This window comes from Callithrix jacchus, chromosome 15 (assembly GCF_049354715.1).
Source record: "Callithrix jacchus isolate 240 chromosome 15, calJac240_pri, whole genome shotgun sequence".
Taxonomy (NCBI): domain Eukaryota; kingdom Metazoa; phylum Chordata; class Mammalia; order Primates; family Cebidae; genus Callithrix; species Callithrix jacchus.
The window spans coordinates 76330771-76358169 of NC_133516.1; the positions used below are offsets into that span (position 1 = coordinate 76330771).

The 27399-nt window shown below is 58.3% G+C and overlaps 1 protein-coding gene across 3 annotated transcripts in view; it reads right to left on the reverse strand.

Moving 5' to 3' along the window:
* Window positions 1-655: 655 nt before the first annotated feature.
* The window catches only part of PLXNA1 (plexin A1), a 54638-nt gene continuing 27894 nt past the window's right edge, over window positions 656-27399 (reverse strand). For all 3 annotated transcript variants that reach the window (XM_078351866.1, XM_035273913.3, XM_035273915.3), the window contains exons 10-32: window positions 26057-26257; window positions 24796-24892; window positions 24537-24730; window positions 24284-24435; window positions 24087-24207; window positions 23582-23718; window positions 22284-22451; window positions 21933-22026; window positions 21331-21570; window positions 21113-21256; window positions 20493-20727; window positions 18703-18845; window positions 16787-17043; window positions 16329-16395; window positions 9957-10103; window positions 9701-9860; window positions 9004-9107; window positions 8559-8655; window positions 8016-8206; window positions 7665-7834; window positions 5518-5730; window positions 5281-5431; window positions 656-4104 (exon numbers count right to left, since the gene is read on the reverse strand). In XM_078351866.1, coding sequence (XP_078207992.1) covers window positions 4009-4104; window positions 5281-5431; window positions 5518-5730; window positions 7665-7834; window positions 8016-8206; window positions 8559-8655; window positions 9004-9107; window positions 9701-9860; window positions 9957-10103; window positions 16329-16395; window positions 16787-17043; window positions 18703-18845; window positions 20493-20727; window positions 21113-21256; window positions 21331-21570; window positions 21933-22026; window positions 22284-22451; window positions 23582-23718; window positions 24087-24207; window positions 24284-24435; window positions 24537-24730; window positions 24796-24892; window positions 26057-26257 — 3579 coding nt within the window. In that variant the 3' untranslated portion in view covers window positions 656-4008. The remainder of the gene's footprint in view (window positions 4105-5280; window positions 5432-5517; window positions 5731-7664; window positions 7835-8015; window positions 8207-8558; window positions 8656-9003; window positions 9108-9700; window positions 9861-9956; window positions 10104-16328; window positions 16396-16786; window positions 17044-18702; window positions 18846-20492; window positions 20728-21112; window positions 21257-21330; window positions 21571-21932; window positions 22027-22283; window positions 22452-23581; window positions 23719-24086; window positions 24208-24283; window positions 24436-24536; window positions 24731-24795; window positions 24893-26056; window positions 26258-27399) is intronic.

Sequence of the window (27399 nt, forward strand, 5' to 3'; positions counted from 1 at the left end):
CCCTGTTGGGCCATGGATGAAATGAGCCCAGGGAGGGGGCCCCTGACCAAAGCCATGCACTGGCAGAAGCTGTGTCCACACCTCCATCATGAGTATCTGTACAAATTTTCATGAGATGAAGCAGTGTAGCCTGTCTACTGGAAAGACCAACAGTTCTCAAACCCAGTTCCTTGGCTGCAGGCCCACCACCAAAAACAGGCTCCCTGGTTGCGGGTCTGGGAAACAATTCCAGCCTTGGCTACTGAAGGCAGGGGGCCCAGGACTGCAGCCTCAGATCCTCCAGGCTGTTGTGCATGTACCCCTCAGGCTCGGAATCAGATTTTAGTCAACAAGGCACCCAGGAATTCCTGACTCTTGGCATGGGCTGGGAGCCACTGCTCCGAGCTAGGGGTGCCACAGGAGAATCACCTGGAGAGCATCTAAAAGTGACCACCGCTCAGCCCCCTGAAGCTCCAAGGCTCCCGTGGGGTCAGGCACTGGTGTTTTAGTCTTCGCCAAGAGCTCCAATGTGTCACCTGGGTGGAGCACGCCCAGCTCACAGAGCGGGACCATCTGTCCTGGGTGCCACTGAGTCTCCCCAGGGAGATATTTCAGGTGTGCCTGCACTCCCATGGCCGCCCCTGCCTCCCAGCAAGGAAAACCTGGAGCCAAGAACTTTTAGCAAAAATGTTTAATCTCTCCTTAATGTGTGTGTTTATTTACAAGTACTAAATCTGAAGAACAGTAAAATAGGAAATAGCTGTATATGTACACATCTGAGGGCCGGACCCGCGGTCAGCGGTGCTGCTTCTGCTAGGAGCCCCGGCTGAGGGTGCCCGCCCGGCCCGTCGGAGGGAGCTCTTCTTCTGGGAGGGGGTTCTGCAGCGTTAAAGGACAGCTAATTGTGGGCTTCGTCTTAAAAATATCTCTCTCTAAATATATCTATTCTAGCTGTGTAGCACCAACGCGAGCCACTGAATCCAGAATAGGGAGAAAGCCAGGGCGGAGGCTCTTGGCAAGGCCGAGCTGGGATGACACGCTGCTCAGGGCCCTGCCCCAGACTCGACGCTGCAGGTCTTGGGGCCCCCAGTCCCTCAGGCCAAGGGGCCAGTGGTCCTGGGGCTAGGGAGCACAGAGGAAGCTTGAGGTATATCAAGAGGCCAGGCTCCCAGGCCGAGGCGTGAGCTGTCCTAGCACTCCTGAGCCAGGCTCGGAAAGAGGGAGGACACAGAGCAGGGTAGGAGGTGCTGAGGAAAGCAAGTGGCGTCAGCAGGATGCCAGGTGGGTGTCAGTTTCACAACACCTGTGTGCAGCCCTGGCTCCCTGCAGACACAGGGCCCATGGGAGCTGCTCACCGCTGCTGGGCACAGAGCAGACTCAAACCCCAGCTCCAACCAGGGACCCCAGGCCAGAGCTCCCGGGTGCTGCATAGCTCGGAGCATAGTGGGAACCAGGGACAAGTGAGAACTGGGCACCAACTCCACGGCCTGGCAGAGGGAGGTATGGAGTAGCTCAGAGACTGCTGTCCCAGTAGACAGCACGGGTAGAGTCGGCTTGATCCTTGCGCATGTAAACAGATACTGCTAAAGTGCTTGCACCTAGACACGGCCATGTGCTCTGCAGTGGCCACATCCCAGCCACATGCCCCGTGGGAACCACTCCACACGGGGCCTGTGGATGCACCCCCTTTATCACCACTGCTGTCCCCACCACCCGCCCATGATACTTACATGGACAAGGGCAGCCTGGTAGGGCCCAGCAGGGTGCAAGGCCTAAGGAGGGTGAGGGTTGGAACTGGATTCTGAAGGTGATGCAGGAGCCCCTACCTGACCCATGAGGAACTGGAAGAACCAGGGGCTTCAAACTGAAGCCAGCATCCAGGGAAGACTTTGGGGGAAACTGAGGCTCCCACCCCACCATGGCCAGGAAGCATCAGAGGGGAGGTGGAGGCGCACCCAGGGATGGGAATCCCAGCCAATGCTAGGGACTACTGAAAAAACAGCCTGGCCACTATATGGACTGGCCTCGGCTCTGGCCCCCAAGTCTGCCCAGTGAGTGAGCCCATCCCCTCAGTGGGCTGGGGGTGGGAGCTGACCCAGGCCTGAGCTGGTGTGATAGCAGCAGGAGGCCCCAGCCCTGGCACAGTGCCCATGGGGCCAAGGAGCTCCCTGAGTCAGCAGTCACTGATTACACACTGACCCGTGTTCAGGAGAGGGGCAGGTCTCTGTGGTGGTATCTGGCTCAAGCTGCTCAGGACGGGTGGACTGCAAGACTGGCACCCCCTGGGGCCAAGTGCTCTCCTCGGGCCTGGCCAAGGACACGGGGCTGGGTCTGGCCACAGTTAGCTGTCCCTTAAAGTCTGTGGGATCTTCAGTACCATCAAAAAAGTGACCTTGAAAAGGGGATGGACCGCTTGTTTGCTTTTACAAGTGACTGATTAATTAAAAAACATAAAAAAGGGTCTAACAACCTCTAGTATTCAACACTTGCAGTTTTAAAAAGATCAACTCAGACTAAACGCTAGCACAATCATGCATGCCCCGCGGGGCCGCGGCACCCGGAGGCTCTCAGGGTCAGCAGGAAGTCCTTTCCTTGTCACATCAAACCAAAACAGCGGCTCGCAGGTTGAGGGCACAGGCTTCAGGGCTGCTCCGCTCCAGGGAGGCTCCGGCCACTTTCTCCACAACCATTTGGCATTGTTTTCCCACTGCCTTCATTTTCTTATTCTAAATTGTCTTTAAAATTCCTCTTCAGTTAACTGTACAGTACCCCACTGGGGCTGGAGCCTGAGGCTAGAGCCACATATATATATGTGCATATATATACATGTACAGCTTTCTTTTAAGAATGCATTCTCTCTTGCTGAGGGCAAGGGTGGACACCACTGGCCTCCAATCCTTCTGGTCACTGCCCGTCATTCATGGCCCAGATAGATCCAGGCCACTGTGGGCTGGAGGGGCTGTGCCACAGAACTCAAGACCCAAGCAGAGTGCAGCAGAATTTTTTTCCCCTAAAAACAAAACAGTCCCCAGATGTCCCACTGCACTGGAAGGGCCAGGACACTGCTGAGATGCCACACTGGAAGCCGCTGGGGCAGGGAGTGGAGGGAGAGGAGTGCTCAGGGGCTGCCCTCAGGGGCTCCACAGTGGGGAGCTCAGCCTTACCCTTGAAGGCAGCTTCCAGGGCAGCCCGTGTAGGACTCGAAGGGGAATAAATAACGGGAACGTGCTCTCTGTGACCCGGGGCCCCTGGCCCAATGGCTCCCAGAGGCACAGCCCTGAGGACAGAGAGGGGCCACCTGGTCCATCTGGAAGCCACCCAGGAGTCTGAGCAGCCCGACCCGCAGCCCCTCCATAGGAGGGAGCATGGCCTCTCTGGGGCGAGGTGGATGTGGCATTCCAGCCTCTGCCGCGCAGAGCACGCGGTGAATCTGAGGATGGCAGCGGTACAGCGGGCGTGGGTGCTGGATGGGGGAGGCGAGTGCCAACAGGCCCAGACCAACGTGGGCTCCTCTTGCCCAGCCATGGGCTTTTGCTTCTTTCTCCAGCTGCCAACTGGGCCCCTGGACCCTCAGACTCTGCCAGCTGGGGGCAGCTTGGGAAGCTAGGAATGCTGACACCCCTAGCCTCTTGTCCCGGTCTCAAGGGGACAGCCCAAGCTGGCTACCCCTCCCCCTTGGAGGGTCCTGGCCTCACCCCTCAGCCCCTTAGAGGTCAGCCCTTCTCTCATGAAGGCCACCAGGCAACTCTTGCCAGGCAATGAAGGTCCTTGGCCGGCCTGGGCACCCAGTGCTGCCCCGGCCCCTGAGCAAGCAGCTGTGTGCACAGCTGTGGCGTGGTAGGTACCTTCACCTCCACATAGGAAGAGCCGGGACCCGGCCGGGCGAGACGGGGGAGGGAGGGCTGGGCAGTCGCTGCACTGCGGCGGCTTGAGCGCCACCAGACACTGCACACGCATGCAGCGAGGGATGCCCTGGTCCCTGCTCGGCCACCCTCGTGCTGCGTCCTGCTGGACGGTCACAGCCAGGGCTCAGCTGCTCAGGGCCATCGTGTCTACCACCTGCTCCAGCTTGCTCCGCAGCCGCTGCCGCCGTGCCTGCTCATCCTTCTCCAAGGCCGCCAAGATCTGCAGGGCCAGGAGAGCTGTCAGCATACTGGGCCACCGGCCTCCATACGCTCAGCAGGCCCAGGGTGGATGCCTATGGAGCAGGTGCTGGAGGTTCAATCCCATCTATTCCTGGCCAAGGGACCTTGGTTGTGAGCCTGGACCCCCAAGAACCCCATCATGGAGGATGAGCCCTACCCCGTCATCATTCCTACCCTCGCCCCCTAAAACAGCAGGCTCTGATCCCTTGGCTGTCTGGCCACACTGCTGACATGTCGCCACTCAGTCCTGACACCCCTTTAATACATGGCCATCTGTCGTGGGTGCAGATGAGTCTCCCCAGGGAGATGTGGTTCTGCATTTGAGATGTGCCTGGGCTCCTGTGGCTGCCCCTGCCTCCCAACAAGGAAAACCTGGAGCCTCCCCAGAGAGCCTCAGTTCCCCTTGCCCTGGTGAGCCCCAGGACCCCAGGCTTTTGTTCCCACCCCCCACCCCAATACACGCAGTCTCTGGCTGCTCCTCTGTTCCTCTGGGGTGCCTGACTGAGGACGGCCCTCTGCCTCCTCTCTGTTGCCTGCGGCACCCTGGGAAAGGCTCCTTGCCTCTGCTGCACCTGCCCCAGCTTCCCCAGGGTGGCTCTGGTTCAGTCCCATAGCCTCCTCGGCTCTCAGGCCTTGGCACAGGCCAAGCCTGTCCTGCCTTCTGGCCCCTGCTCCTGTCCCATGCAGCCCAGGAGCCAGTCCTTCTTCCTGGATGCCTCCTGGAGCCTGTCCCCAGTTCCACGTTCGTGGATGACAAGGGCTCACTCCAAGTTAGCAGAAAAGACACTGAAAGGGAAGCTCTGCCAAGAGCCTATGCCCAGCCCTGGAGACGCCGGCTCAGCCTGGAGAGCCCCGAAATGAGCCCCTCAGGGAAGTTGCTTACCACCCCCACCCTCCACCTCAGGAAGAAGCTGCCATCCCATCTTCCTTATCCCTGACCCCACATGGCTGCATACAGTGACTCCACTATAGCCCTCTCTTCTCAGCCTGGCAGGCTTCCTCTTGGCCCCGAGGAACTAGGTAGCCAGCAGGTACAGAGGAGCGAAGGTGTCCCATGGCAGCCCAGAGATTCAGGGAGGAGCTGGCAGGGCGGGGCAGAGCCAGTGGCTCTGGTAGGGTCCTCCCAGCCCAGCTTTCGGGCTCCCACAGTGCTCACCTCATCCTTGTACTTGGTGATATAGGAGTAGATCTCATGCAAGGCGCTCATGCTGTTGAACTGGCTCAGGTGCAGGCGGGACTGCTCTGCCAGGTATGCGCTCATGTCCTGGTCGCTGATGGCCGGCATCTTGGCGATGTCTGCATAGTACCTGTGGGTGAGTGGCCAGGTGGGCATATGAGCAGGGTCCGCACTGCCCCCCAGGTCCCTGCCCCGACCCCTGCAACCTCCACCCACCTCTCCACCCAGCTCTTGTAGTTGGGGATGTCCTTGGCATAGAGCAGCTTGTTAGAGGGCGAGTCCTTGCCCAGCTTGTGCTCAGAAGTAGAGCAGGAGTCCATGAAGGTCTGGGCCACCACCGACAAGCAGGCATCCGTGATGCTATTCTTGTGAATGTCGAACACAAACTGCGGGTTCTTGATCACATTCACCCAGAAGCGCAGGGGCAGGCTGCAGGCGACAGGCCAGGCGCTGCTCAGATGGGCCTCCACCCTCCACTCCCTCCTGAGCGACCTTGTGGCCTTCCCGGGTCAGAATCCAAAGTGGGCATGGCTTTCCATGCAGACTGGGAAATGAGGCCCAGAGGTGCAGAGCCTATGGGTAAGTGTGGACTGTCCCCTGCCACCCGGCCAGGGCTGTGCTGCCCCTACCACCTGCATCTCACGCAGGGCATCACAAGCCAGGTATGCTCAAATGCACTTGGTTATGTGAAGGCAAGATGTGACCAGGCCCTCGGGGGCCCATTTCACAAAGCCACCGCCCTCCTAGGCCTGTGTGCTGGCTTGCACCCTTGGCTCCCATGCTGAGATCTGCAGCTCAGGGGACCCATTCCTGCAGAGACCAGCCCCTCTGTGCCCCAAATAACACCTCAGGGACTGCCATCAGATGGGCTACCTGGTAGTACTGGCCACATGTGGCTGCTTAACTTAAATGAAGTTAAGAACCCAGACCCTCAGCCACACCAGTGCCATTTCAAACACTCAGGAGCCACCACCCTGGACAGCACAGGTCTAGAATGTTTGACTGTGGCAGAGTATTCTCCCAGATCATGCTGATCTGGAAACACTGCTTCCCTGGAGACCCCCCTCTCGTGCTGTGCCCAACCAGCATGGCCCAGGAGAGGGGCTTCGTGATACTTCATCCCAATCCAAGACTGTGAGCAGCAGATGGAGCTGGGACAGGGTGGATGGCTGCATCCCAGGTTTGGGAAGCAACACATGGGCCGGAGAAGGCCAGGCTGGGGGTGGCTGCTGGTCCGGGAGCTGCTCACCACCTGTGGGTGGAGGTGGCAGGGACAGTCTAGGTGAGAGGGAAGCTAAGACAGTGGAGGGTATGCACACTGAGCGTGCACAGAACTGGCTGGAGACCCCGGCAGGATGCAGGGTAAGGAGGGGCACTTCCTAGTGAAACCAGGTCCAGTCACACAGGCGAAGGTGTCCACCTGACCCCAAGTGGGACATGCAGGTGGGGAGCCTCGTGCACAAAGAGGGACGCCCTTGAGGCAAGCAAGGGTGGGGCTGTCTGCTGGGGTGGGGGCCACATACACAGCAGTGACCCACTCCAGGGGGTAGGGTGTGCCAACTGGGGCAGGGGGCCACAGATCAGAGCCCGGGGACCCTGAGTAAGGAGCGAGGCCAAGGGCTGGCCTACCTGCAGGGCAAAGAGGAAGCCAACACTGCCAGTCCAGGAGCAGTGAAGAAGCAGGTCACTGTCCCAGAGGGAGACTAGGCCAGAGGAAAGCAAGGGACTGGCTGGCCAGGGAGTCACTCTGGAGAGAGGCCACTTGAAGGCTGGGGTGCCTCTTCATAACCAAACCTAGCCTCATAAAGCCCCAGCTGACACTGGTGTAGCTGCACACACTACAGTCTAGGCAGGCTCTGCTCCGTGCTCCACCTGCTCCGTGAGAACATGTCAAGTGGCTTGGCCTCTGCACCTCAGTGAGCAGACTCAGGCCCGACCCCACCCTGCAGTGCGGAGGCTATAAGAACTTGCAGGGAGTACCAGAACTTGCAGTCCCTGTTGCCCTCATCACTGCGATGAGCTGGCTTGGGGCTGGTCTACTGTGCCCTGTTTCTCACACTGCAGCCCACACTCATGTCTGCACAGCTGTGCACACCCAGGCCCACTCACGCCTGCATGAAGTTCCTGCAGCAGTGGGAGGGGCTTGGCAGCTGGAGCAGAGGGTGAGCCGTGGGTCAAGGGGCACAGGCAAAGGGAAGGCCAGTTAGCACAGGGCTGTCCTGCCACGCCCTGCTGGGTTGTGTCCCCACCCCAGGAAGCTTCAAGGGCAGGCTCCGGTCAGAACAGGGTGAGGGTCCTGAGAGCACATCTGGCTTGGCCCAGTGGATGCCCCTCTGCCCCCCCGCCCGCCTGCCCTGTGTTACCAGTTGCTCTTCCAGGTGTGGCGCACGTCGGCGTCGTGAATCTGGTGCTTGTCGGCCTGCTCGTCCAGGAAGTCAAACATATACTTGATGGCCAGTGGCAGGGCCGAGCCCCGGTGTGCTGTGCTGAAGATGGTCTCAAACAGGTCATCCACAAACTTCTGCAACGTGCCCTGCAGGGGGCAGGCAGGGACACCGAGCTCCAGGGCTCTGCCTGGCTGTCTGCACCTCCTGAGTGACTGGGCAAGTGATCGAGGGAGCAGCGTGGGGGTGAGGGCCCTGCTCCAAGTTTGGCACTTTCTCTGAGACCAGCCAGCCCAGTGTCCCCTGCCCCCACTTGCCCGCCAGGCCCACCTTGGTGGCCAGCAGACGCGTCAGGTAGATCTCCGAGACCATCTTGCTGCCGCGATCGCCCTCGCGCTGGTCCAGGTGGTCATGGTTCTTCACTAGGTGCCACAGCTTGGTGCCACTCTCCAAGTCAGGCGTGATCATGGGCGTGCGCGAGCGCAGGCTGTCCGGGCTGCTGGCCGTGCGCAGCATGCTCTCTGCAGCACCGGGCTGTCAGCGCCCACCCTGGCTGGCACCCCCCTGCCTGAGCCTCAGTTTCCCCAGTTCCCTTGTCCTCAGTTTCTGAAAGCTGGGGATGGCACCCCCACCCACATGGGATTTGGGGGACAGCCGATGACACCACAGAGGTGGCATAATTGTGTGCAGACACACAGTCAGGTGAGGCGCAGCCTCCAGTGTTGAAAGGCAAGGCCAAGAGTACGAGTGACAGGCATTGACACCGGCCCCTGGGTCCTCCTGTCCAGCTGCTGCAGCGTGGGAGCCCAGGGTACATCCTGCCCAGGCCAGGGACCCACGTACTGCCCTCTTGCCCACTGCCTGGCCCCTCACCGTATCTGCTGAGGGACTTGGTGAAGGTGGAGGAGTTGGAGATGTTGTAGGCAGACGTCTGCTTGGGCACCAGTGCCACCGAGGACCCATCCGTCACCTGTGGGCAGAGACCCAGGGAACTTGTAACCCATCAGGGCACCCCTGCACCACCACGCTCCCTGCTCCCCGGCTGGAGACCCAAGTGACACCCTGGTGCCGTGCCTGGAAGCAGACAGCCACCTCACTCAGTCTGTGTCTCTCCATCAGGACAACCCAGGGCTACCAGGCAATCCCACAAGCCCAGCTCAGAGCCTGGGATGGTCCACACACGCATGTGACCCCCTCCCCTCCTCTCCCTGACAGATCCAGCTGCTGTCCAGCCCACATGCTGCAAACACTGGTGCCTGCACTGTGGGAACCCCAAGGGGAGCAAGGCCGGTGCTGGGGTCAGAGGGCCGGGAGCCACCTGGTAGTGAGCCAGTGTGTTCAGCCTCTTCCAGTCATTGTCAATCTTGGTGGTGACGTCCTCATCCTGCAGGATGATGCGTGCCATACGGCCTTGGCGCCACTCTGTGGGGAGGAGGGTGCTGGAGGGTGGGGCCATTGGGGCCCTCCTTCCCTCTTCCATAACAGCAGTGTAGTGTGATTGGGGCTGCCTGCAGCTCTCAGCACCAGCACAGAGGAGGGGCACATCTCCACACCTGCTACAGCCCCCCCAACCTGTCACAGCAGCCCCACCCTAGGGGGGGTCTGCCCTGAATTCCCCAAGCCTTAGGTCCCCAACTCCTCAGCCTGGTACCAGAGTTTCTGTGAGGCCCCAGCCTCTCCAGTCACGTCTGCTGCAGGACCCCCGGCTCTACCCTAAACCTGTCCCATCCCTTCTGACCCTCAGTGGCTCTACCTTCCCTCTCATAAGCCTGAGTCTCCCCCATTAGGCTCCAGGAGCCTACTGCCTCCCAGAGTGCACTGGAAGCCACCATCTCCCAGAGTCTCTGCCCAGGGTAGGGCAGTCACCCTCTACACCCTGCTGGGGACTAGACAGCCCACTTGCCATTCCACTCCCTTCCAGACCAGCCTGGACTTCGTCAAGCTCAGTATTGGGTCATGGCCCTGCCCCTCTGCTCCAGCACACACCCTGGACGGTTGTGACCCCACCCACTCACCCAGGTCCATGTCCGCGGCCTTGGGCCGCTGGGAGTAGGGCACGCCCTTGTAGGCAGCATCCAGCAGCTTCTCCTTGGCCTGGGTGACCGTGTCACAGTCCAATCCCTTCACTGGCACCTCAGGCGCATTCTCGTTCTCAGGGTTCACACAGTTCAGGGTCTGAAGGCGGGCAATACAGCACCGTCAGTCCAACAGCTGAGGAGTGGGGGTGGGGGGGGCACCAGGGCACCCAGGATAGAGGGTGGCCACACTCACCAGCATCTTGTAGTCAATCTGCTGCCGGATGAGCTTGTCCTCACTCAGGGAGTAGCGTGCCTCACCCGTGATGGCATCGATGGGGCCCTTCTCCATCTGCTGCTTGATGGCGCAGTACAGCATAAACAGTGGCTCCCCGGCACACTCCTGCGGGGGTGGCAGCATGAGGCTGCAGCCGGGACCCCCAAGACTCCTGCCCATCCACCCCTCTGCCCATCCAGTGCCAGCCACAGTGTTGCCAGCAAGGTGAAATGAGCAGTGCTTCCCAACTCTTTAGGAGGAAAGTATAGCATTGGTCCCAAAGCCCAGTGGACACTGCAAGAAAATCAGGAAACAACATACCCGCCACCCTGCGAATACCATATGAAAACCCTACATTACCCAGGAGGCGCCGGAGCATGTCAGGGAACATGGCATGGCACACAGGGCCCACATCAAGGAGGGCTGAGGCTCTCCTTGTGTTTCACCCAGAAGTCTCCCCTGGTTTCAGCAGGATCCCCACCCAGCCCCAGCCCCCCAGGGGCCTGCTTCCCAGCTAAAGGTGCTTAGAACAAAGCTACCAATGGCCTGCCGCCTGTGGCGCAAGCAAACTCCACACTACACAACTGCAGGTGTGACATGTGACTGTGATCTGGCCTCTGTGATCTGCTGGCTGGGTGGGGGACCACCCAGCTGGGCCCGCACATTACTTTAGGACACATCTACGGTGCATTATGGATGCTGACATACCCACTTGGGGAGGCCTGCCCACCCAGGGAAGTTCACCAGCACCCACGCACAAGGCACAGGGCCAGGAGCAAAGCCCTGGGCTCTCGGGGGGCATCCACTCTACCTCTGCACAGCCCCCAGCCCTCAGCGGGCATCTGTTCTGCCTCTGCATGGCCCTAGGCCCTCGGGGGGGCACCTGATCCCTCTGCTCCTCACTCTCTGGTTCCCCATGCTGTAGTCACAAGAGCTGCCTCCTGTCCCACCTCAGGACCTTTGCAACTCCTGCCTCTACAACCAGAAATTTCTCCTGGGTCTTCAAGGGCCCTTCTGGACACAACCCAATCTGTCCTTTTCAGAAAGGTTCTTGGGGAGCTCAGAGCACATACCCTCCACTGCTACCCTGCCATGTTTCCCCCACCATCTGCCATTCTCTGAAGGATCCTGCACACCCTTGCCAACCCCTCTGGAGTGGGAGCTGCCTGGCCTGCTTGTTATACCCAACTGCCAGCACTAGCTGAGCCTGGGCATGGGGCACCACAGACACTTGCTGGATGAATTGAGTGAATGGAGAGTTGTCACTGAGAAAGGTTCATGTGTGGGCTTGCTGAGTTGGCTGCGCAGGCGAGGGCCGCCTAGAGCCTGGGCACAGGGTCTGCTGCAGGCCCTGGCTGCCCAAGGGCCTTCAGGTGTGTGTGCACCCCCATGGAGGGGCAGGCTCAGCAGCCCTGCCTCCTGCCCAGCCCTGGCAAATGGCAGCTCTGCTCCTGTAACCAGAGGCTCCAGGCACCTCGTTAGCATCTGCAGTAATTAGAAAGACAGCTGATAAGACCATCCAGACCTTCCAACAACATGCTTGTCTTTGAAATTATGTTTCATTTGCAAACTTGGCTTCATTAAGTTAGCCACGAAGAAGGACAAGCGGTGCAGATCTGGATGGACAGCCATTAATGTGACAGGAAGACAAGAGCCTTTGGGGGTTTCCCAAAGTCAGACACCTGCCTGAGGGTTCCCAGGCTTGGCCTCAGAGAGTAAAAGGAGCGCAGCTAGTCTCTGAAGGTCAGGGGAGTGCAGCTGTTGGTCCAAGGTCACACAGCAAGTAACTGGAGAAGCCAAGATCTAAACTCAGATCCATCTGACCCCAAAGCACCTGCCCCATAAAAGCCAGGTGTCCCCAGAGAAGGCTCAGGCTGAGCCAGGCATTCACACTCAACCAGGCAGCAGGCCCCGCCCTGACCCACTCCTCCCACCTCTTCAGCAACGCCAGCTTGGAGGCTGCAAAGGAGGTTCCAAGAGCTCAGAGGCCAGGGAAAAGGAAGGCCCAGTCCTTTTCTTGTCACAGTGGGTGCTGAATGGGGACAGAATTTCAGTTTTACAAGATGAAGAGTCATGGAGCAAGTGGCCATGGCCGACACTGCTGTGAACTCAATACCACTCAACTGTGCACTTAAAAATGGTTAAGATGATAAATTTTATGTTGTGTGTATTTTACCATGATAAATTTTTTAAAGTTTGTGAGGGGGGAAAAAAGACTTTAGACTCCTCTCAGCCCCAGTTATGAATGTGCAGAAACTGCCCAACAAAAAGTGCCACTTTTCTAATAGAAGGATAATATAGGCAGCTCAATACATGACATTACAACAAGCACTTCTCCGTGGTGGGCATGGGGACGTGGGAGGATCAAACCAGATCCCTACCCCACACCACACATAAATAAAAAAATCATTTCTAGGCAACACACGAGCTTGAAAAGATGGGAAGTGTGTATGTCAAAAAGTTCCTATAATCTAAAAGAAATGACCCTAGAAAAACAAGCAAAGGGTAAAAACAGACATTTACAAACTTGGCTTCAAAGAAAAAACAAAACCAGCCAATCAAACACATACAAAGATGCCCAAGTTGTTAAAGAAATGCCAACTAAGGCAACAACCCTACCAGTCTATACTTTTCAAATGACCAGAGGTGAAAAAGGTCAATAAGACAAGAGCTATCCCAGGCCTGGGTAAGATTCTCAGATGATGAACTGGTACATCAGCAACCTTTTGTGTAGGATAATACAGCAGCATATATTACAATTAAACTTGAGCATGCCTGATCACCTGCACTCACTCTTCTGGAAATAAACTTAAACATGACCAGGTGAGAAAGACAACTGCATCCAAATCCAAGCTATGCAGCACCGGCCACCAGCAGTGCCACAGTTAAACAAATGATGGAACAGGCACGCCATGGAACACTATGCAGCTGATAAAAAGATAAGGCAAACATCTGTGTGCTCACCTGCAAAGGTGGGCCTAACACTATGTCCAAGGTAAGGGCAGAGGGGTAACAAGGGACAGTGAAAATGTGTGGTACTAAAAAAATTTAAAACTCTCTCATGAGAGAAAACATTCGATACTAACATTCATCTTAATATGAAAAAGCATAGTGTATTCATAATCGCTTCAGTTCAGACCCCGGCCTGGAAGGACAGGCACCAAAAGTGTGGTAGTCATTACCATCAGAACCGCAGAGGGGCAGGGAACTCACCCCTCCATTCTCCCTTCCAGGTTGTTTACGTGTGCTAAAATGGCATGGGTTACTTTTCTAGTTAAAGTTTTTGTTTCTAAAGACAGCAAGGAATAAAAAGGATTTGAGTTGTTTAAAAGAGTTTGTGTTCTCAAAGTTCATCCATGTTGCAGCATGTTGGAATTTCCTTCCTTTTCAAGGCAGAATACTATCCCCTTGTATGCACAGACCACATTTTGCTTATTAATTCATTTGTCGATGGACACCTGGATTGCTTCCCCTTTAAGTTGATGAAATAAGCCAGTTATAAAAGGACAAACAATGCAGGATTCCACTCATATGAGGTCTCTAGAGCTGTCAGATTCACAGAGACTGAATGGTGGTTCCAGGGGCTGGGGAGGAAGGAACAGGGAGTTGGTGTTGAATGGGGACAGAATTTCAGTTTTACAAGATGAAGAGTCATGGAGCAGGTGGCTATGGCCGACACTGCTGTGAACTCAATACCACTCAACTGTGCACTTAAAAATGGTTAAGATTATAAATTTTATGTTGTGTGTATTTTACCATGATAAATTTTTTAAAGTTTGTGACACACTAAAAAGAAATGAGCTATCAAGCTATGAAGATAAATAAAGGCACCTTCAAAGCAGATTATGAAGTGAGGGGAGCCAGTCTGAAAGGCTACAGTAATAGTACACGATTCCACTGTGCAACATCTGGAAAAGGCACAACTATGGAGACAATGAGATCAACGGGTGCCAGCGCTGAGGGGGCGGGAGAGATGACAGGTGAGCTCAGGGGATTTTAAGGGCAGCAACGCTATTCTGTGTGATGCTATAACAGTGAATACATAACATCTTACATTCATCCAAACCCACAGCATGCAGAGCAGCAAGAGTGAGCCCACATGGAAACAGGGAGGCTGGGTGGTAAAGATGTGTCTAGGTAGGTTCATCGACTGAACCAAATGCACCCCTCTTCTGGGGATGCTGACAGTGGAGAGAAGGTACATGTGTGGGGCAGGGGATGCATAGGAAACCTCTGTACCTTCTGCTCAGTTTTACTTCAAATCTGAAACTGATCTAAACAATAACATCTATCTTAAAAAAGGCAAAAACAAAAAACCTCAGATATGGTGGCAAAAAAAAGTCACTGGCCAGTCATGTGGATGGAGAGAGCCCTGGGCCCATCTCAGTCCCATCCAGGGGGTGCCCAGCTCCAGCGTGGATGCCTGTGCCTCTGAGCCTCAGGCCATGTCCTTGCGCCCAGTACATGAACTCCCTTGCACAGTGAGGGGTCCTTCTAGAACTGGAGGGGGCAATGATGACAACAGCTCCTGGCCCCTGCCTGTCCCCTGCACTGGGACCCCACTAATAACAAGGGTGGGCTGGGGTCATGGGCATGGGCTGTGAGGCCTCCAACACACAGCCCACACCCCTTGTACCTGTGCCACTCTCACCCAAATGGTCACCCCTGCCTCTCTCCTCTCTCTGTCCCCTTCCTATGGCTCCCTTGGCCAAGGCTGGCCTCACTCTCTCTCCCTCCACTGCCCATACATCCCTCAGCGCCTGTCCCAAATGTGCCCAGCCCTCCGTAGAGCACCTGGCCCAGCCTGAGGATAACGCCCCTTGGTGCCCCGCTGCCACCCTCTCTGCTTGTGACACCCTGTGGGGCCACACTCTGTGCTGGCTGAGGCTGGCCCCCTATAGCCTGGCATGCAAGAGAATCCACACCCAGTGTCAATGTTTACAGGGGTTTGCTGCCCTGAGCCCTGTCTCTGTAGGTGTGGAGAATCAGGATCAGATGGGAACCCAGGGGAGAGGTGCCCTTTCTTCCTCACCTGGGGCACCTGCTGCTTTAGGTTCACAGAGCCCAGCTAACCCAGTGTGCACACACACACTGAGTCTTCATAGAACCACACTTTCTACAGGACATGCACAACTCCATGTTACCCACTTCCAGTTCTGCCTAAGGATGTTACAATCTACTGGGCACTTGTTAGGTGCCAGGCAATACTATATACACATAAACGTCCCACCTCTAGAGACAACCCAGGACGGACAAGTCCTGCCCACCCCTGCCCATCCCGTCATCCACCTGGGTTCTTCTCCCCAGCAGCCTCTTCTGCCCGGGACTCTCTTCCCTCCATCAGTCTTCAGACCTCTGCTCGAATCCCACCCTCCCTACTCAGCCCTGCCCTGTTGCCTGTCTGCTGTATTTCCTGTCCACTGTCTCTCGCTGCAGCGAGGATACCCAGCCAGGACTCTGCTCTGTGCAGTGATCTGTGTGCTGATCACCTGAGCTCAGCAGCATCTGGCTATAGGAGGACTGAAAGCCCCATGAGCCAGCAGAGATAGAAATGTCATCCCTGGATTCCATAAGGAAACCAGGAGAATTGAACCCAGGCAGTCAGCGCCAGCCCTGACCTTTGACCACTGGGCTACATTGTCAGTCACCCTCACCCACAGAGCAGCGACGGGGACCACTGAAGCCAGGCGGGGAGCGTGCACTTCACTACACACACCAGACTCCTCCCATCTCAGGAGTGGGCTAACCAGGCCTTCAGACTTTCCAAGAGAAGCCAGATACCCAGGTCTGTATAACTCTGAACATCAGAAGTGCAGACAGCAATTCAACTACTTACAGCCCCGATAAAGCCCACCCAGACCCCCATCTAGCCTGGGCCCTGGCCTGCAGCCTCTGGCCTACTCCCTGTTCCTATTCTGAGGATGACAGCACCCCTCTGCTGGGGGTGGGAGGGCTTGAATGGACAGCACAGAGGAAGTCCAGTAGGGTCACCTGTACCCATGATGGATGATGGACCACAGCCTTCAGACCCCCCCAGGCTGGCCAGGTACTGGACCCTCCTGAGCCCACCCCAGCTACAGGCACTGAGAGCCTGTATCTGAACTTCCACACCTACCTTGGTGAGCTGTGCAAGGGCTGGACAGCCTCAGAAGGAAGGAGAATGAAGGAGGGAGCCAGGAGCCAAGATCTGGCAGCAGCTGCATGTCCAGGGGCCTAGGCCAGAGCCAGAACTCGACCGAGACCCCACCTGCTGCCATTCTCCAGCACCTCCCACTGATCTCTGGCTCACTCTGTTTTCCCCTCCCGCTATTCACTTACCTATGACACCTGCTTCCTCCAGCCTCTGCTTACCTTGAGGAACTTATACAAGAGAAAGGTGAACCAGTTGGTCAGCATCTTCTCTGCCACTGACTCAGTCCTAGGGGACATAGAATACGGGCAGAGTGGCATCATTCCAGCTGTCCAGCAGGTACAGGGCCCCTGCAGGCCTCACCCCACAGATCCCAGCCCACCCTGCTAAATTGCCTGCAGCACCGAAGGCCAGGTCTCGAAAGGCACCCACATGAGTGGGCAGCAGGGCTTTAGGGACTGTCTTGGAGACCCCAGCCCTTCACCCAGAGCCCAGGCCTGTGAGTATGGAAACTCAGGCCTGGGTCCTCACTATTAGTACCTGGGGAGGTGGCAGCTGAGCCTCAGAGGCCAGGTGAGTCCCCACTACCCCAGCGTCTCTGGACCTGTGAGACCAGTGGCCTGTTCAAAGCTGGAGGAATGGGACTGCCCCCTTTCACCCCAGTGCCCCCCAGGCTCACCGGCGCAGCAGTAGCTTGGGGTGGTTCTTGCTCTCCAGGTTCTTCTCGATGAGGTCCGACAGCAGCTGCTTGAGCACACCGGTGGCATATTCCATCTCGCCCTGCAGGGCCGTCATGATGAGCGAGGCCACATTCCCACGGTCGCGCATGGAGAAGCTACGCTGTGCCTCCAGTGTGCGGATGAAGGTCAGCAGGAAGTGCTTCTTGGTCAGCAGCTGCCCGAACAGTGTCAATGACTTCTCCACATTGGCCTGCACCTATGGGAGCATATGGGGCTTGGGACCACAGAGGAGGACCCAGCCCCAGCCCCCACAGCTGGCCAATGAGAGCTATCCAGGCCTGGTGGGTACGGCAGGGCCCAGCCAGAGGACAGGCCTGGAAGGCAAGTGACAAGCTGCCCTGACTCCTCAGCTCCACAGGCCATTCCCAAGCTCCACCTGTCCTTAGCAAAATGGACTTAACCTGCCACCACTGCCCGCTGCCATCAGGGCAGCCCTGGCCACAGAGCCCCTGTGGCAGCCTGAGAAGCCCACTGCAAGCAGATCTGACAAAGGTGTTACCAGCACAGCTGGGTGTAGAATGAAAGGTGCTGTTCCCACCACCCTCTCCGTCCTTGGGCCCTTTTAACAGCAACCCCTGCTGCCTGCAGCAGCTCAAAGGAAGCCCAACTCAATGCCCCCATCCACTGGGTACCAGGAGTGCATGCCTACCATCTCCCTCTGCCTGAACAGTAATAACCAATGCATAGCCAGTCTCTGCATCTCATGGATGAGGACACAAGTTTGGAGAATGGAAGAGGTTTGATTAAGTCCACACTGGAGGTAGGAAAAAGGAGTAGAGTGCAGGCATGGCTGGCTCCAGGGCCCCTACTCTCTCTCTTGCTCATACTAAGGTTTGTCAGGGCAAGATGTTTCCTACTAGGCAGTGTCCAGAGGCCACCAGTGATACCAGGCTCCCAGCCAAGGCCAACAGGTATTAGGCAGACAGGTAACAGCCCAGGCAGAACACAGTCATGGCTGAGAGAGACAGTCTGACAGACACAGCAAATGGAGGCACTGAGAGACACAAGCTGGGGAGACTGTGGAGCCCCTCGTGGCAGCAAGCCCAGGAACAGGATGGCAGCACTCAGCCATAGGCAGCCTCGGGCCCAAGGCAGGAAGGCCTGCTCAGTTTCAGCTCAAGAGGGACTTTCCACCAACAGAGCCACCCCAGGGGACGTGGGCTCCCCAACATCCAAGGCACATGGTTGAGGGGGCACCCTCTGCTGAAGAGTGACCGAGCTAACCTGCCGAGCTCCTGGCTGTGGCTCGCCGGGGACTGGCTCCTGGCCTGCCTGCTTCTGGGGGCACTTTGGGGACATGGGGGCCAGCCCTCTTTTCCCTTGCTCACTTGCTGCCAATGTCTACGGGGCAAAGCCCGACTCTCTGAGGCCCTGGTAATATGCCAGCCACACGCTCCCATCCCAAACTGCCATAACAGACTTGGTATGCAGAAACACCCAGAAGACCAGGCCAGGGAAGCCACAGGTGGGGCCCCTACAGAGGCAGGCCCGAGACTGGGGAGGTACCAGAAACCTAGGCTGAAAGGTGGTTTACTGGGATGAGGCCTGGCATCCCACACAGGCCCTTGGGGCCAGACTCTCCTCTTGCCCACTGGAGGCACTTCATGGAGCAGAGCCACACTGGCCATGCCTGTGCCCCAGCCCCAGGGCTCAGGGCCCCACTGTGCTGGCCTGGCCTTTGTTCTGACTCCCAGCACCTGCTCCCCACTTGGCTGAGCCCAGTATCCTACAGACCTGGACCCTCCCCCAGGCTGCACAGCCTGCCCCATACCATCCATCAGTACCCAAGGAGCACCAAAGGCAGAAGACAGCAGCTGCCTCTGAGTGCGTGTGACACCAGGACCAGCCATCCTACCTCCATCTCCTTGAGCACAGGGTGGTCCTCGATCCCAGGAAAGAGCACCCGCATGGCATATGTCCGGTAGTCGAGGAAGGGGATGCCTGCACCGTCCAGGTCATTAGTCAGCTCATGGATGTCTGTCTGCAGCTCTGCAAAGGCTGTGGCCAGATGCAGCATCAGGGGCAGCATGCCCTGGTAGCCCTTCGCTGTCCAGCTCCATGCCCCAACCCTTCCCACTCTTGGGGCCTACATCGGACACTCACTGGTTTCATGATCTTAAGGAAACTACTGTGAGTCTCGGTGTCCCAGCTTCCCCAGTCCTAGCACAGGGATAATAACTCTCCCCTGCCAGGTTCCCACAGGATCAAACAAGACAGGAGCAGAGACAGCATCGGCACCAGAGGCAGGCTGGGCAGGGCCTCCTGCATCTCAGACACTGGCAGTTAAGCATAGAGCAGCTATGGAGTTTGGCATCCTTCCACCCACTGTGAGGGGTAGGGGAGAGGTCTCAGAGCTGCAGGCTATCCCCAAGCCCCAAAAACCACTGCATGCACATCTCAGGTCTGGTGCACCCTAAGTGTGGCCCACCCTGCTCAGAGCCAGCTCTGCCTCTATCAGGAACAAAAGCAGGCAGGGCAGTGAAGCAGGCCCTGACAGAACATTCCAGAGCTGTGAGGTGTCAGCCCTGAGGCAGCCCGAGGATCAAGCTATCTGATCAGGAGCCAGAGGAGTGCCAGGCAGGTTCTGGGGGACATCCGACAGGTTTACTTAAGAGCTGGGGCCTTCATCTCCTGGGGACCACTGCCAGGCGTCTGGTTATCTGCACCTGGCTGGCCTGGAGCAGCCACCAACCACCGAAGCCACATATGCTGGCCTCACTGGACAGCCAGCCTTAGCAGGCTGGAGCACCAGGGAGCCCAGGCCACCTGCCTCCCACCCGGCCCCAACACACACCTGCCTCTGGTCCCACCAGGACTGCGCAGGAGGTGGAGAGAGCCTAAGCCCACCACGGGCCGCTTGTTAGTCTGGGACTGAGTGGGCTCCCGGGATGCAGGACTTTGCATTTTGAGACTGGCTGAGTCCTGTACAAACACACACCCCATCCCAGTGCAGTCCCGGTGGAGTGCATGACAACTGCATGCTGGAGCCACAAGCCTGAGGTCCTACCCTGCAGCAGGAGTGCTCCTAGTATCTGCCCCTAGAGCCGTGAACATGTGTGAGTTACTATCTGCAAATGCTCAAAATCTCGTCCAGCATGGAACAGATTTCTGTCACTCACACCTGCCCTGGATTAGGAGGATGGTGTGGCCTGACTCCCACTATAGACATCTCCTCAAGGATGAAGGTCAGCTCAGGCTAAAATCTGCACGTGCCCAGGGACTGCTGTATGGCAGAAGCACCTCTCTCTGCCACTCTGTGGGAAGTGCCAACCTACCACAACTCCCAGCACCCAGGAAAGTAGGCACTGTCACCACGTCCACTCTACAGATGAGGCCCTCTACAGACTGAGGCACAGAAGGGTAAGTGGCCACCCTCAGCCTTACAGCCCAGCTGGGATACAAATGCAGTCTTGTCCTGGGTTCTGTGTCTCAAGCAGCACCCCAAGGAAGTGGTACCTACTGCAGGGCCAGGTCCTGGTCAGACACCTGCCCACTGCCCTGGGACCAGGCCTGGCACAGCAAGGCTATCAGGAACGTTGTAAACTGAGCTGAAGCGGGGTGGGGGGCTTGAGGGTAGGTGTGGGGATGGGCCAGGGTTTGGCTTGAAGGTGGCAGCCGCCCCAGTGAGCCCCAGCCCCAACAGACCTTCCTTGCACTCGAGGGCCACGCGGGACTCCAGGTTGTCCATCTGGAGCTGCAGCCGCTTGAGCGTGCGGTCGGCGTCTCGTGACTTGCGCTTGTAGGCGATGAGCACAGCCACGATGACCAGCAGCAGAAGACCTCCGCCCCCGCCAATGCCCACAATGGCAGGCAGTGTCAGCAGGCTGTCCGAGTACACCTGCAGTGTCCCTGGCGAGAACTCGAAGCTGCCAGCCCGCACCTGCCGGTGGGTGAAGGCTGCTCAGGAGCCACCCATCTTTTCACAAATCTTGGGAGTCCCTTCCGATGGGTGAGACCCCCCACCCGTGGGCAAGGTCCCACCGATGGGCACAGAGTGGTCAGCAGGGCAGGGACACGGGGACCCAGGACAGGTGCCCAACCAGCCAGGAATGCACTGGCATGGCAAGAGCTCAGGGTGGGCAGGCAGTCTGGTGGGCTTAAGGAGGCGGCGGGCTAAGGGCTAAGGTAGGCCTGCACTGTAGCTAGGTGCCCTCTGAGCTAGGGGTGAGTCTGGGGCAAGGTCAGAGCTGGGGCTGTCCTAGCAGGGCAGGGTCCACATGTGGGGCATGGCTCTCCCAGCTCTGCACCCAGGTGGGAAGACGCACCGTGACCTTGTGCTGCCCTGTGAGGTTGGGCGCCTCACACAGCAGCTGCGTCTCCGACACGGTGAGGGTACAGGGTGTGGAGCCAATGAGAACCGTGTAGTTGAGTCGGGAGTTGCCGGGCGCAGGCGGCAGGAGGTTCCGGCCCTGTAGGAGGCGGGGGTGAGCCAGAGCCCAGGATGAGGGGCCTCTTCCCTAGCCTACGAGCAAAGGTGACCCACCTTGAGGATGAGTGGGGAGCTGGGCTTCAGCTCCAGCAGGCCAGTGGGGCTGAGTGGCTCCAGTACTGGGTCGGGGTAGTAGAGGAAGGAGGAGGAGTTGAGCACAAGCAGGGAACGCACATTGTCCATGACGAAGCCCAGCTCGTCTGGCCGCTCCCCGAGCTCTGGTGGGCTGCGCACAGGATTGGCCACAGACGGGGCGCGGCACACCATGGTGGTGTCATTGTATACCAGACAGCCCTGGAGACACACGGTGGGGATGCTGGGCGGACCTCCCCCAGTGGCCCAACAGCTCCCCGTAATAGAGCCCCTGGCCTGGAGCCACCTGTTCCCTACACGGATGACGCCAGGCACCAGAAGGGCAGGTCCTGGGCCACCCACCCCACATGGACTAGGGGCATGTGGCCTAGAAGAGGCCAGCAGACCAGAGTCAGACTTTAAACCCACCAGGCAGGACAAGTGCCTCCCCAAGGGCCTCCAGACACAGCCAAGGTTAATACAAGCTGGGGAGAGGCAGGCCCAGGGGGAGGGGCATTCCTAGCAGAAGCCCCAGCCCAGGTGAAGGCCTAGACCAAGGTGGGCAGCTGAGGGTAGGCACTCACATTCTCCCTCTCAATGCCTCCGTACTTGGCCCGGATTCGGGGTTCACGAACAGTGGCCAGGTTTGTGCCCGTGACTGTTAGGAGGGTCCCACCGCTGGAAGAGGACAGGAGTAGGGGGTCACCAGATGATGCTGGGGCCCAGTGAGCTGGAAACATGGTCCACAGCTCAGTCAGGCAAAACCTGCCTTCCCCAAAGACAGGAAACAGGTAAAAGTTCTTGGCAGGGAGTGCTTCCCGGCAGGACAGCACACACATGCAGGAGGGCCACCGCCAAGTGCCTGTTGGAAGAGCTCCCAGCTCGGCGCTGCTCTCAGCGGCTGAGGACAGGGAAGGGGCATTGCTGGGCCCCACCTGCTGATGCTCCACTCCGGGTCAATCCTCAGGATGGTGGGGTCCTCGGTGTAGTTGTACTTCACCTCAGGGTTGGTGAGCTGGGCACGGTTGATGTTGATGATGATGGGAGCACTGCCAGGGCTCTGCCCGGGTGGCGTCAGACACCGGATCTCACGGGAGTTCCTCCTGGAGAGACCCAAGTAGGGTAGTGAGGAACACACAGGCGGGACCCAGGCATGTGGAATGCAGATGCATTGAGGGACGGGGTGCCATCTGTCACAGGTGTTGCCTTGGGTGGCTGTGTACTGTCACCGCCACTTTCCTTCCCAGGGCTATGTATATCTGTCCTACCCTCGCCCCAGCCCCCTTAGGCCCCCACTGTCACCTCCCCAGGTCTGCTTTCATCACACCCTCCCTGTCACCCACACCCCCTCCAGATGACCCTAGCCAGGGCTCCACACCCACTGGGCCTCTGCCTCCCTAGAAACAGTAGGCAGCAGGCCCACCCCACACATGCCAGGCTGGAACGTGGCCTCACGCTGGTCTCCCTTTGTCCCTGGGAGGGTCAGTGAGACTAAGTCCTGGCCCCAACCTTCCCTGCCTGTCCTAGCACCACCCTCACTCAACCTGTGGTCACTCAACCGGGAGCCCGGCATCCATTCCTACTACCCTGGGCCAGGCAGACACCTTCCCTCTTGGCACCTGTCCCACTGGGAAAAGCTGGCCCTATCCCTGCATCCTGGGGGCTATGAGGAGACTAGATGAGCTGGCCTGGGGTGGGGGTCACTGGGCAGGCAGCTGGGCAGGGCCCACACCTGGGTCCAGACCCTCAGCTCTTCCACCACTGCCAGGAGCACCACAGCCACCAGGCCTCCTCAGCTGCAGACACCAATGATTAGTCTGATAACGGGTAATTACCACAGGAAAATATTTAAAGGGACGTTCCATTATCATCCCTAATCTAAAATTATCCACTTCAAGCCTCAGGGCTTTTGTTAAGATTTCTGTTTTCCCTCTTAAAATATTTTTTAGATACTTCTGATTTTGTACCCAAGGGATCTCCCCAATAGGGAAGAACCAGGGCAGAGGCAGCCAGGTTGCCCCGCCCCCAGAGGCAGGCCCCGCCCCTGTCACCGCCCAGTCCTTCCACTCCGGAGGTAGCCGTTTCCATGGTAATCTTCTCCGCCTCTGGGTTTCACAGTGATCACCCTAGCCAGGCTCTCCATAGCCCTGTTGCCCAGGCAACAAGAGGGGTCATGCAACCATCTGAACCAGGAGGAGGGGCAGCCAGGCCCCACCCCACCTGCACCCCGTACCAGGAGAAGGAGCAGGGCCGGCCGCCAACCGACACAGCCACATCACTGCCTGCGTTCAGGTGGCTTCCCTCGATGCCAATCCAGGTGCCCCCTGACAGAGGCCCTCGGGAGGGGCTCACACGGTAGAAGGTTGGTGTCTGCAGGAAGAGGGAACTTGCTGGAACTCTCAGGGAACTCCCCCTTGGGTCACATGGGGGCAGGCCTCACTTGGCCTGCTTATAGCTTCAGACAATTCCCCAGACCGGAAGTCTGCACTTCATGGCCCGGGAGCTGCACTCCAGAGCCAGTACTCCTGGGCTTCTCAGGCACAGCCCAAGGTGGGCCAGGAGCTCTGGAGCTGGCCCAGACACAGGAAGGGAGGGGCAGCACCCAGGCCATGGAAGAGCATCGGCAATGCACGGCCAGACAAGGGGCCGTGGGGAGGTAGAGGAGCACTCAGTTGCCCCTGCCGGACACCCTCTCAGAGTAGCAGGGAATAGGGGCAGAGGGAGGGCAGCAGACTCACTACAAAGGTGAAGCGCTTGGGTGACAGAGCACGGTAGTGCGGTGAGCAGTCCCGAATGCACACCTCCACCAGGGCGTCGTGGGCCCGCACAGAGCTGGCATCCCCGATCTCACAGACGATCCTGTGGGCAGGCAGGCCTCAGGGGCTGCAGGAACCCCACCCTGTCCCACCCCATGCACGCCCCAGGCTGCACTCACTGCTCGGCACTGATGTACTCGCTTTCTACAGGGCTACACAGCACCTTGCCCACGCGCACGCCCAGACGCACGTCCTCGAACCTCAGGCCCAGGTTCTCCCCCGTGATGGTGAGCCGTGTGCCGCCCTGTCTCGGGCCCGTCTCAGGGGACAGCTGCGGGAGGCAAAGGCTAGGGTGCAGGCATCCCACAGGGCATAGGATGTGGGGCAGAGTGGGGCAGGACGTGGGGTGTGGGGCAGGGCTAGGGGCCCTACCTTGAGGATCTTGGGGTCGGCACAGCGACTGCTGCCATGACGCGCGTGCATCCAGGACGCAGGTGTGTCGGCTGTGCAGTGGTGTCGCAGGGAGCAGCGGCGCTCAGCCACGCACCATCCACACTCGAAGCGTGGGTCAGCCTTAAGGCAGAGTCCACAGCTCTCCCGCAGGGCCGGGCACTTGTAGAGGTGCGCTGCGGGGGGGGGTGTGGTCAGCTCAGGCCTGCCCACCACCCACCCCACCCAGGCGTCCACTCACCCTGGATGTTCTGTGGGTTGTCAATGATGAAGTTGCCGTTCCACACGACCGACAGGTTCACTGGCAGGTCGCTGATGTCGTTCCCCTCGTAGGAGTACTGTGGGGTGGTGGCGAGGTCAGGCTCCCCAGCTAAGCGGCCTTCAGGCCAAAGCCTGACACCCACCAAGCCACCAGCATGGCCAGCTCAGGGGGAAGTTTCTGCAGCCACAAAACCTCCCTCTTCACCCTCACCCTACACAGGGCTTCCTTCCCGGCTCCAGAGCCCCCTCTCTCCAGCCTAGCAACCATATGAGGTGCCCTTCCAGGGGAACCTCTGTGCTCCCCACGGTCACCTCTGTGGACCCCCTTGGAGACCACCTCCAACCACAGGCAGCCTGTGACCACTCCCTGCAGGTTGGAAACCAGGACTCCAAGCTGGCCCTAGAACATGCATCAGCATGCTCTGTGAACCTCAGTATCTTTGCTGAATGGGCCTGGACTGCCCTGCCTTGAGGTGGGAGATCTGTGTCCCTGGACTGGGGTAGAGAAAGGCAGGATCACTGTCAGGTGCAGCCCTGTCCCCTATCCCCTCCCCCACAAAGCGGGGCTGGGCCCATGGGAACTGCCCCTCCCGGGGAGCTTGGCCAGGGGTTCCAGCTGTGTCCCACTTTCTGCTGTGGATGACCTCAACTCTGTTCCTGTGCTGGGGCGGTGCAGGGAGCCCAGCGTCTCCAAGGGGCAGCCTGGCAATTCATCATTATTTTATCTGTAGGAATTTAATTGGATCCTATCAAATTCCCTGATACACCCTCTTCCCTTTAAACACAGCTGAAGGGAAGATTAATGTGGGCTTGGTGAGAAGGGAGGATGGGGAGGAAGATGCAGGTGGAAGGTGCAGGACAGACAAAGAGTTGGTGATAGAGCAGAAATGTCTGGAAAGGCTGGACAGCAGAAGGAACTCCAGATAGCTGTGGTGGCCAGGAGTGACCCTCAGGGCTGACCTGCAGCCACCCTCAGGCTGCTCCCAACACAAATCTGGGGGCTCTCAACAGCTACTGAGACAGCACGGGCCCCCTGCGGCCCACTGGTCCGCATGACCCAGGCACACCTAAGGGGCCTGGCAGTGGCCAGGGGAAACCAGGAGTGGCTTCTGACTCATCAGAGATACACATGAGCATGTGCACTGCCCTTTGTGAACAAACACAAACCCCAGGACCCAGGGCTGTGAGGGTAACTGGCCCATTCCAGCTCACAGCCCCAGCCCCTGCCCCGGCTGCCTTACCGAAGAGTTCTGGCACTGCAGGCTGGAGCTGTTGAAGCGCAGGGCAGTGACGCGGGCCGGGCTGCCCGGGATGTGGAAGAGGCACTCATAACCACGCTGGCCTGACTGTGGCTGCGGCAGGTTCCGAGCAGACAGGGTGATGGGTTTTACCACTCCTACTGGCACATAGATCTGGGTGGAGGGCAGGATCTGTGGGCAGTCCTGGGGACAAGATGAGTTTGGCTGAGCCCAGGAGTGGAGACCAGTGAGCAAGATGCACCCCACTGCACCCCGGATGTGCACTGGGTCTATGCTGCTCAAGCCAAGCACCACTGTGCCCATTTTATGCACTGGCAAAATGAGGACCACAGAGACAGCTGGCTGGGACAGTAGCTACATACTGTGACCCAGACAAGCTCTGTTACCTCTGGCCCCTGAATGCCCTGCCCCATGTTCTAGGACCCCCCACCATTCCATAGACCAAAGGAGCACCATCTGGCTGGTAGCTGAAAAGGTGCTAGAAGCAGAAAAGAGTGGGGCTCTGCAGGCTCTGTGCTGGGTGCCCAGGGAGTATGTAAAAATAGCCAGAGCCCAGTAGAAAAACAGGCCTGGCCTCCGGGGCCAGCATTTCGGCAACAATAACTGATGCAATGGCCCAGCTTCCTTGCAGCATGGCTGCTAATGGCCTCAGGAGATGGCCCCTTGGGAGTGCCACTAAGCTGGGCTTTAAATAGGGATGCTGAAAACAGGCTGTAATCCCCAAGCCCTGCAACAGTCCCCAAGGCGGGCAGGCCTGGGCCCAGGTCTGCAGAGATTTTCTAGGACCCAGGAGGGTCCTAGAGGGACTCTGGCCTGGCCCCTCAGGAGCTCCAAGGAAGCAGAGTTAACAAGGCCCAGCTAGGCAAGCTGATCTCTGAGTCTGCAGGGATGCTCCTGTGTCCACTGGGGAGAGGCAGGTGGTGGCAGTTTGCAGTTAGGGCCACTGGCCCCAACTTGGGGGCTGCATTTGCAGTCGTGTGTTGAGACCACAGCCACAGCAGGAAGGCGCTGGCACACACAGTGGCCATACCTATGCCTCACCTCCCTGGCAGGCTGAGGTACATTTACTGACTCTGCACGCCGAGGCTCAGGCTGGAGTCTCACTGTGACATGGGCCACTCTGTTACTGGAGGGCCCCAGTCATGGAAATGGGTGGCTCAGGGCACTGAGACTTTTCAGTCCAAGCTAGGCTGCCCTTGAGCCCCCTGGAACGGCTGGTCTGAGACCAGGTGAGCTGCCCCGCCATGCACCCAACCAGAAAATGCCCAGAGGAGCCCAGGCGGCTCAGCCTGCAGCAAGCCAGAAAGCAACTATGGCGAGGCCTG